General features: G+C 46.0%; 1 protein-coding gene across 16 annotated transcripts; it reads left to right on the forward strand.

Moving 5' to 3' along the window:
* Positions 1 to 2949: 2949 nt before the first annotated feature.
* LOC119285774 (probable inactive serine/threonine-protein kinase slob2) lies at positions 2950 to 8863 on the forward strand. 16 transcript variants are annotated; one of them, XR_005139824.1, is made up of 9 exons: positions 2950 to 3800; positions 3871 to 3978; positions 4119 to 4232; positions 4329 to 5458; positions 5582 to 5677; positions 6335 to 6452; positions 6856 to 7407; positions 7762 to 8093; positions 8518 to 8863. XR_005139824.1 is itself a non-coding variant. In XM_037565103.1 (8 exons), coding segments are annotated over exons 4-8 (840 nt in total). In that variant the 5' UTR covers positions 2950 to 3800; positions 3871 to 3978; positions 4119 to 4232; positions 4329 to 4400; the 3' UTR covers positions 7340 to 8162. The 16 variants fall into 16 exon arrangements, 1 of the variants encoding a protein (XP_037421000.1); XR_005139825.1 differs by having other exon boundaries at positions 7819 to 8093; XR_005139829.1 differs by having other exon boundaries at positions 7366 to 7407.
* Positions 8864 to 9391: the final 528 nt, after the last annotated feature.

Here is a 9391-nt window from a genome sequence, read left to right on the forward strand (position 1 = left end):
TCCACATACAGTACTCTTCCAATGGAAATCGGTCGTTGACCACATTGACCACGCCACGCCGAGAGCACCACGGCGGTGGACGACGGCGAGGCCTAGGAACGGGACGACGCGGAGCGGAGGAAGACGCAGCAGTGGATTCCCACGCGGAGAGGAGTACGAGGGTTCACTGGTTTGGCTGCGGTGTGAGGCTTCCATCGCCGCAGAATAACAGGGGGAGTGGGTGAGTGGAGGGATGGCCTGGCCAGCGGTGGGAGTAGTATGGGGACGGTGAAGCCTCCGTCGCAGCACAGCCGGCCACGGGAGGCAGGAGCATGCGGCACGACCGGCGCTACTTTGGGCGGCTGGGGCAAGAAGACCAGAGGTTGAAGAAGCACTACGGCCGTTGGATGGACATCATTGACCACGCCGCCCCGAGAGCACCAGGGCGGTTGATGACGGTGAGGCCTGCGAAGGGAACGACACGGAGCCGGGGAAGACACGGCAGTGGCTGCCCACGCGGTGGAGAGTACGAGGGTTGACTAGTTCGGCTGCCGTCGCCGGAAAATAACAGGAGGTGTGGGTGAGTAGAGGGATAGACAGGCCAGGGATGCGAGTATGATGGGGCCGTGAGGCCTGCCCGGCAGCACTGCCGGCCACGGGAGGCGGGAGCAGGCGGTTCAGACGGCGCTGGTTTGGGCGGCTGGGGCAGGAAGATCAGAGACTGAAGAAGCACGATTGCTGTTAGATTGACATCCAATGGTCTGACGCTGGTAGAGTCGATTGTTGACTAAGTTTCTTTTTTGAGAAACCTTGTGTACGCATGAACTTAGTAGGCGCACAAGTCAGCCTCCAAATCTATGGCAGACAACATAAAGCCCATTTGCTATTTTTTATAATTTGCAGCCCATTTGCTATTTTTTAAGTAATTTATTATAGCCCATTTTCTGCCCAGGACCACGGTCAAAAAGTTCAACCTTATTTTGCATATTTCGGTGGAGTCCGAACTGTTGTAATCCCGAAATGATAAACATTTATTTAAGAACTTATTGATTTGCCAAAAAATCGTTTTGTTTTTGTAAGCAAATAAGACGTGGGACAATTGAGTTGGTTTAAGGGAAAACCAGTGGTAAAAATATCAGCGCTGGGTGGGAAAAAACAACAAAAATAAGGATGTAAATATGAAAAGGGGATTTTATGTGTTTTCAATATAATGATACGTGTATATGAACTAGTAAAACTATAGGTAGAGATTAGAAAACGGATGTAGGACATGCATTTCAAGAGGATAATAGAACTGGGCTGTGTGTTTGATTCAGTAAAAAAACTTCCTGCGGATGTTGTAAGACAAAATATAACTAACGTTGGCGGGCCAGAGGCCAGTAGATACCTGCTGGATCTTTGTGCCCCGTTGTCGTCATGGGCGGGGCCTGTTAAAAACAAAACCAACCCTGGGCAGTCTACAGCCCAGTTGAAACATGCTCGACCTGAAAAAATAATATACATGCTCAATAAACGAGAGAATTCTACAAGTACAGACTGATAACCGGGATGCAGCACGGATATTGTTTTTTTATCGTGATAATAAGTGCATGCACTTGTTTTGAAAAAATTGGAGAACTGGTAATTCGAACGGCGGGTGCTTATGCTACCCATCAAATAAAAATCAGGTGCCTGAAAAGTCGTTTCAAAACAAATGATTTAGCTTTATATCCACGTCGACCCTTGGCATGATGGTTGGAAGCAAATGCAAGTTCATATCAAAAGATCGTTAACAACAATACCAAATTGTGAACGACAAGGTAGTACAACTATCAATACCAAACTAACTTATAATCTTTTTACTCCTGGCCCTAGTGTTCGTCTGGTAGAAAATCTTGAAGAGGACCAGCTCCCGCTCCTTCCCTTGCTCCAGGTCCCCGAGGTGGTACTGATGCATCACCCAGTTGGTCCTCTTCTGGTCGAAGTTCTTGATGGTGTGCAACACCAGAACCTTTTTGCTGCCCGTCTGCCGGCCGTTGACCATCACCAGCAAGGCATTGCCGGTCTTGTGCCACATCGCGTGCGTGCCGCACTCCGACTGTATCTTGCGACGCATCCACGTGCCCCTTTTGAACGCCCTGGAATTGTGCTAGAAGAAATGCTTCCTTAGGCCACTGAGTGTGATACCTGCAGTATTGTGGAATACAGATTTTAGTGTACCTAGTTGGCATTTTCATAACATCTTTGGCATGTTGCAGTCACATGTTTAACTTTTTATTAACTGTCAAATTGTAATTGCTTCACCAGGTCTGCGTCTAAAAAGAAAAATAGAGCTATAAACAAAGGAATATGTTTGTGCAAGTAGACGGCTGATCGGTGTCTTACCTGGAAGTTTCTCAGGTTAGGTGTAGCATATGCCGTGCTCGCGATCGATGGTTGGTATGAACAAATCGATGAGAGACTGAAATCTCGCGCTGTCAGCACTCACTTTGGCCTGAAGGTGCTTGATCAGCTCCTGATCCATGGGATCGAACTTGACGCCAACCGGCAACACCGGCCAATCCTTCTTCGACTTGCATCGGTAATTCCAGTTATATGGTACTCAATGTATGATCAATCGACTATTTTAAGTGAATGATGAAAGATTTCGACAGATAAGTGTACTCCAAATCTGAAGTCCGGAATACCCGGACACGCCGCTAGGATTCTTGTGTCACGTCAATTCAATGTGTGGACATGATGAATAATTTGACCGACATATACTAGTACTCCTACTGTACTGGAGTACTTACTAGTCGTATTTAGTGTCACAATTTATACATAGATTTAACTAACAAGTACGCACTTGAAGCCTAACTAATATATATATATAGGGCTGGACTATTCTGTTACTATTCTGTTACTAATAACGGAATAAATATTTTGTTACCCTCGACCCTATATAGACGCGAGTCACACAATTTCACAAGTCCAGCCAAAAAGCCGCACCGGTGTGGTTGAAAATGAGCCACCGCCGCCGCTTCCTTCCCCCACGTCGGCGGCTTCTCTCCACCGCGCGCCGCCGTCCTCCTTCCCCGACGCCGGCCACCTCCCTCCACCACGCGCCGCCATCCTCCTTCCCCGACGCCAGCCGCCGCCTACTACCACACGCTGCCCTCCTCCTTCCCCGGCGCCGGCCACCTCCCTTCACTACGCGCCGCTCCTCCTTCCCCGGCGCCGGATGCCTCCCTCCACCACACGCCGCCCTCCTCCTTCCCCGGCGCCGGCCGCCTGCCTCCATCACGCGTCGCCCCCTCCATCCCCTGCGCCGGCCACCTACATCCATCGCGCAGATCCCGCGCAGCCCCAAAACCTAAACGGCGCCGCCGCTGTCGTTCCGCACAGGATCGACCCACCGCTATCGCTCTGCTGCCGTGTACAACTGTACACGCAGTTCAACGCCTCAGCCCCCAGGCCGTTCAATGCCTCGCTGGCCTGCGGCTCCTCCATGGACGCCTAGGTGCTCTACTAGAGCCACCGTGGCTGATGGCAGCCCATGGTGGAGGAGTTCGTTGCGTCCATCAGTCCAACCCCATGGCTTTAGGGTGGACGATTTTTGTCGCGGCCGTCAGTTCGGACACCTGTGTCACTGCGTGCGTTGCTACCACGGCCATTTGCGTTACTACGTGCTCTGTCACCGGCCTTATGCGCACCGTGACCCCTGGCGCACTCCTTCCTCTCCCTAACGCTGCTCGTGCCCTCCCAGGCTTGATTTCCTGCTGCAGCGATGAGCTCCTGTACATTGCTGAAGTTCCGTACCTGACGGCACCAGCACGAGGATGTAGCAGCCAGGCTGGACCCCGGTTCGTGCCTCCCTCCCTCTCCCTTAGCTACATCATCGCTGTTGCAGTGCTGCTGATTGATTTCTTGTAGTGAACTGTGATGCTCTACCGATGGAGAGAAGTGTGGGAAACTGCGCAAATATTGGTATTTTGGGAGTTATGAATTTGGTGCTCCGTAGGTGCCTGCTCGTATATGCAAGTGAGGGCCAGCATTTTTTTCTTCAGATTCTTGTGTTTGTACAAGGGCTAAAAGTATTTAGTTGTACAAATTGAAATTCCACATAATCCTCTGACTGCACGTTTTACTTGTGACTTTGATGCTTCGTGGGTGCTTAAAAGTTTTTAGGTGGGTGGTCCGACACCGCTGTGTCCAGCAGTCCAACACCGCCACTGAAGGCCGTTCAGTGTCGCAATGCCTACTTTCGCCCGCGCCTCCTTCCCAGTCATCGTGAGGTACACCCTGCTCGAAATCTTTCTTCTCCATCTCCCGACGGTGAAGATCTCCGTGCCTCCTATTTGAACTGACATTTTATTACTGCTTTGATTCAGACCTGACGGAACAAGGCATAACCTCTCTCTCGTACGCAGTAATATTGCTCTCTCATCTCTCATCTCGTAGGCAGTAAGCTCTCTCATCTCTCATCTTGTAGGCAGTACTATTTTGATGAATGTGTTACAAAACAAATTCCATATTGACATTCAGTAGCTTGGAGAGAGTAGCACAGGGAAACGTTGTTGTGTTGTGGATGACAAAGAACACATGTGACAGAAAGTCCAGGTATTACAACATGGGGAGTACAAAATTACTTTTACTGAGAGATCACTTGAATCCTTGGTAGCTACTAGCCATATGAACCTAACCCAGAAAAAATGTGCGAAAAAGAAACATTTTGTACTACCATTATTCATCGATGGCGTGTAATGTTATATTTTCTTGCTTACCTAGCATTGAATTAGAACAACATTATCAAGAGCTGCATTAGCTCATTACTTATCTCTTGTACTATTAATTTTATTTTCAAAACCAAACTTGTACTGGGTACATGAGTTCTGATAGTAGCTTCTCTTTGACAAATTTTACATAATCAAGCATTCTTGATGTGCTGCCTTTCTTCCAGATATATAGATTCAGTTTTGAATCCGATTATCAAATTAGACAATCATAATTCTATTGACAGTTCTGAAACAAAGAAATGTTTGCGTAACGGTCCCATAAACAGCACCAAAACGAATCCCCATCCTTGGTAACTTGCTGGCTCTGATCTTCCAGGGCAACATGAATGATCAGCACTCCCTTTAATCAATGCACGCTCATCGAGCCATAGTAGCATCTCATTTGTCCTAAATTCTTCCACTCTTTGGAAACAAAGTCCCGGAATGGATGTGGATAGAGTATACTCAAATGGTTTCGCGAGAAATCGTACAATAAGAGTACCGTTCACTATGCATTTTATCATCAGTTAAAAAATAATCACAGAAAAAGTTCAATTTGTGTTATTGAAACAACTCAATTTATAAGTATTATATTATATGATAAGTGATGCATAGGGATGTTGCAACAGTTCGACTCACAGAGCTAGTAAGTTCGACGAAAAAACAGCACAAGGCATGTCAGTTCACGCAGAGCATATCAGTCTTTCAGTTTCCTGAGCTCGCCAGTTCACCGATGGGATCCGCAGGTCAGCCCCTCATCTTCCACAAATTACTCTTCAGTCTTCTATGAGTATTACTTCAACTACTGCCTGAAATGTGTAGCTTGGGCTGAAGTTTTAAAGATCTGATTTACTGCTTACCTGCCGCAGCTCCCAGGCGGTTCACAGCCGCCGCCCTAGTCCGTTCGTCACTGCCAATCGAGGTCGTTCGACAATGCAGCGTTGAGGTCGGTCAACGACGCAATGGTTAGAGTCTCTTTCTCTCTCGCTCTCTCTCTATTTTTGTTCTACCTATATGAAGTGTTTCCTGACTTTTCTTGGCTTTGCCTCTTCTTAGCCTCCGGTTTTTTGATTTGGAGACTGAACGAGTGCAGTTCGTCGAGGCATTTAATGTGCTGACCACTTAATATACATGGTTGGTAGGATCACTAGTATTATTTATGTTCTCAAGATACGAGAGACAAATCTTTAGTGGAATGTGCGTATGATTGTGGTTGGTTGGAGTGTATGGTCTGGTGGAAATCATGCATATTATTTGCTTATGACATGATGTATATATATATACTGTTAGAATTTCTAGTACATATATTACAAAAATTCACTGATAAAAAATGTATCAGTTCATTATGTGTAGCACATGTTTAACACATACAATTACGAAACAGTTACTTCAACTATATAAGAGTTAAGCTTTTACTTGATTTTCAGTTCAAATTTTGCGTTCTTTTTAGTACATCAACTTTAATGTGCAGAACATCGAGGAAATCCTGAAAAATTATATGTGCACTCTACTTATTTTATTATGCTTACAGGAATTCAGCCCTGTTTGCTTATGTATGGTACTGAACTGACCATGTTGTGTTGTCGCTAAATCTGAACTTGTGTTCACCTTATGTATTACAGTGGCCATGGATGCGCCCAATGAAGGACAGCGAAAGGCAAAAAACAAACTAGTGCAGCTGCTTGCCTCCTCTTCATATCCCATACTAGAAAACATCCTTCGCCCCCTCTGTTTTCTTAAGTAAGTTTTCGTTAAAAGACCTTAGAATAGAAAGTAGAAGTTTGACAAAAGGATCTACATCAGTTCAACCGCAGAAAGATAACAAGTCCATGGGATGATCTATAATTAAGTTCGAAATTACTACATGGTTAATGTATTTAACATCAAGTCCATGTATTACTACATGAGACTACATCAGTTCTTAGGAATTCTACTTCAGTTCAATTTCTAAATTTGGTTTACTTCAATTCAGTTTAATATATTTGTGTCAATTTCTTCTTGTGATGCTTAGACATAGCTCAAAATGCAGATGCTGTTGTTTTAGCATTTATCATTTCTGTATGGAATTAGGTGCGGTGTATAGTCACTATTGTTTATTAAGCCACTTTGGTAGTACATGATAAATACATTAACCATGCACCAGATCCAGCGACCGGTGCCGCCCGCGCACCCAACAACCGGCGCCGCCCCCGAACCCAGCCACCGGCATCGGCCCCGGACCCAACCACCACTGGTGCCCTCGGACCCAGCCACCACCGCCGCCCCCCGGACCCAGCCACCGCCGCCGCCCTCGGACCCAGCCACCACCGTCGCACTCCGACCAGCCACCTCCGCCGCCCCCAAACCTATCCACCTCCATGGGCAACTATTCCCGGCACTCTGCACCCCCCCTGCGCACCCATCTCCCGCCGTCCGACGCACTGCTTCCAACCTGCGTGGCCGAGAACCAGCCCCCAGCGCCCCTACGCACTACTTCCTCCCTTGCCCGTCCTGGTATGGCGGTCACGCCAGTTCAGCTCTTCCTCCCTTCTCCATCCGAGCTCTCCTGCCATGCTCCTTTACGCACGAGCTTCTGCCAGCACCAGTGCACGCCGCTACACTGGTTCTTTTGGGGTGCAGTCATCTGACTTTATTTTGTTTCCTATTATACAAGTTCAGATGAGGTTCCTTGCTACCTGATGGATATGTGATAAAGGTATTGGTCCTCAGTGTTCCTATTTGGCATATGCAAGTTGTTTGATGTAATGTCATAAATTCATAACGAAAAAAGCAGGAATAGTTCAAAACTTGTGTGTTAAAAACAGAACAGTATAGATAAACTTCCGTATCAGTTCGATGGAATAAATCACATCAGTTCTGACTCGGACCGGCTGTTGCCTACAATGCATTGAAAATAAAATTTTGAATCAAATCAATCTAGTAGTTCTATATTGTCTTAAAGTTTTCGTATATTTATGTTACTGATGATGCTCTGAACTGAGCAAGAGTGCTGGGTAATAAGTGTGCCTTTGGTTTAATATTGAAAGATCTGTTCGCTGACTTATTGTAGCAAAATCTCATGGAAGTGTGTGTTGATGGCTTCAACTAATTTAACGCCTGCATACAGGATGGTGGCAGTGGTGGCGCAGAATTGGAGAAAGAAAAAGAGGAAAGCCGTCCAAAAAACTTAACATTTTTCTCATGCTTTTGTCTAGCTGAAATGAAGCAAGACTAATGTACTACACTTGATCTCTCTGCACAACAGGTTCATGCACATCGACGACGTCGCCATGCGTGCATGCTCCAACCTGTCCCCTGTCGCAGCCCCATCACTCGTTGCTGATGCACTCCACAACCCCGAGGACCTCCATGATGGAGGTCGCCTAGCAGCCTAGCGACGAGGTAACTCATCTTCCTTGTGTGTCCTTCGCCCACTGTGCGCCCTGCTTCCCTCGACCTCCTTCCTCTCAGGCATGCTACCCCAACTTTTATTTTGATTTTCAGTTCAACTTGTGTGTTCTTTTTAGTGCATTATGCTTTAAATGAACTAAGTCCTGAGGCAAAAGATACATAGTTTTGCTTTGCTGTAAGGGCATTCCTGAAACTTAACTTCTGTCTAAACCTATAACCATCCATTTCGAAAACAGATGCTACTTTACTTTGCATGGATCCTGAATCACATTTTACTAAAAATGTAATAGTGAAATTACACTGAATAATTATATTGTGTTTTTAGCATTCTTGCAACCCTATTAACAACATCTTTTTGTGCAATGTTTGTTGGTTTCTTTTTCATTTACGGACATCTTGGGCTTGCTGGGTGCAGAATCAAGAAGCCCAATCATCATCAGGGATGAAAAAAAGGAGAGAAGCATGGGAAGAGGTCCTGGTAGAAGAGGAAGAAGTAATGTGAAAAATGAGATAAATGTGAGAATAGCAAGTAGTAAAGCATGAGAGGGATTCAGATTCTATTTTCACATTCTTTCTGTACACGTACCTTTAGTCTGTAGATGCACCGTAATGGATCTAGGAAGTGTGAATGGTTAATACCTCAATGGTGCACTATGCATCTTTGGCAGGTTTTTATGCAGTTTTAAATGGTTGTGGAGCAATTTAATGGTGCGCTATGTACTGAAGTATACATTGTTTACATGTTCTTGTACATCGGCTCATCAAGGTTGTACCATACTGAAATCTGGAGCAGTGTGGCAAAAAGTATTTACATCCATTCAAACTTGAGGATACGACAAGTTCAGAGAAAACAAAAGTTTGCAGTTGAGAAATAGGGGATGATCCAGTTTGCAGTTGAGAAAACAAAAGATTGTTAGGTTTTGGTATTCTGTGACGTTGACGTCCAAGAAAATGTCCATGTTCTGCAACTGATCCATTCAGATGGGACAAGGAGGTCAGTCCAGCAGGCGCATCTCAAGTGTCATGTCAGTGCGTCGCCCACTCACCGCCATGCCTCTCCGCCGTATGTCGTGTCATGCCGCCTTGCCATCAACCACCGTTGTGGCTCAGCCCTATAGTGCTTCCACGATCACCACACGCAGCTTCCTTTCATTGTTGTCTTCGCCCTGCTCTCCTCAATATTGGCATTGCAAAAACACAGCAAGTTCACAATTAAAAAAGTTGTAAGTTCAACATGACGTCCCAGATAAGTTTGTGAAAAAAGCTCAAACAAAATGAAACCCAATGAA

The sequence above is a fragment of the Triticum dicoccoides genome, chromosome 4A (genome assembly GCF_002162155.2).
Source record: "Triticum dicoccoides isolate Atlit2015 ecotype Zavitan chromosome 4A, WEW_v2.0, whole genome shotgun sequence".
Classification (NCBI taxonomy): Eukaryota; Viridiplantae; Streptophyta; class Magnoliopsida; order Poales; family Poaceae; genus Triticum; species Triticum dicoccoides.

Excerpts from the sequence above, each read along its gene's own strand:
- LOC119285774 (XM_037565103.1), top strand. Across the intron at positions 5,459-5,581 it reads TTCACCGATGGGATCCGCAG|CTCCCAGGCGGTTCACAGCC; the intron begins GTCAGCCCCTCA and ends TACCTGCCGCAG. Across the intron at positions 5,678-6,334 it reads GGTCGGTCAACGACGCAATG|TGGCCATGGATGCGCCCAAT; the intron begins GTTAGAGTCTCT and ends TATGTATTACAG.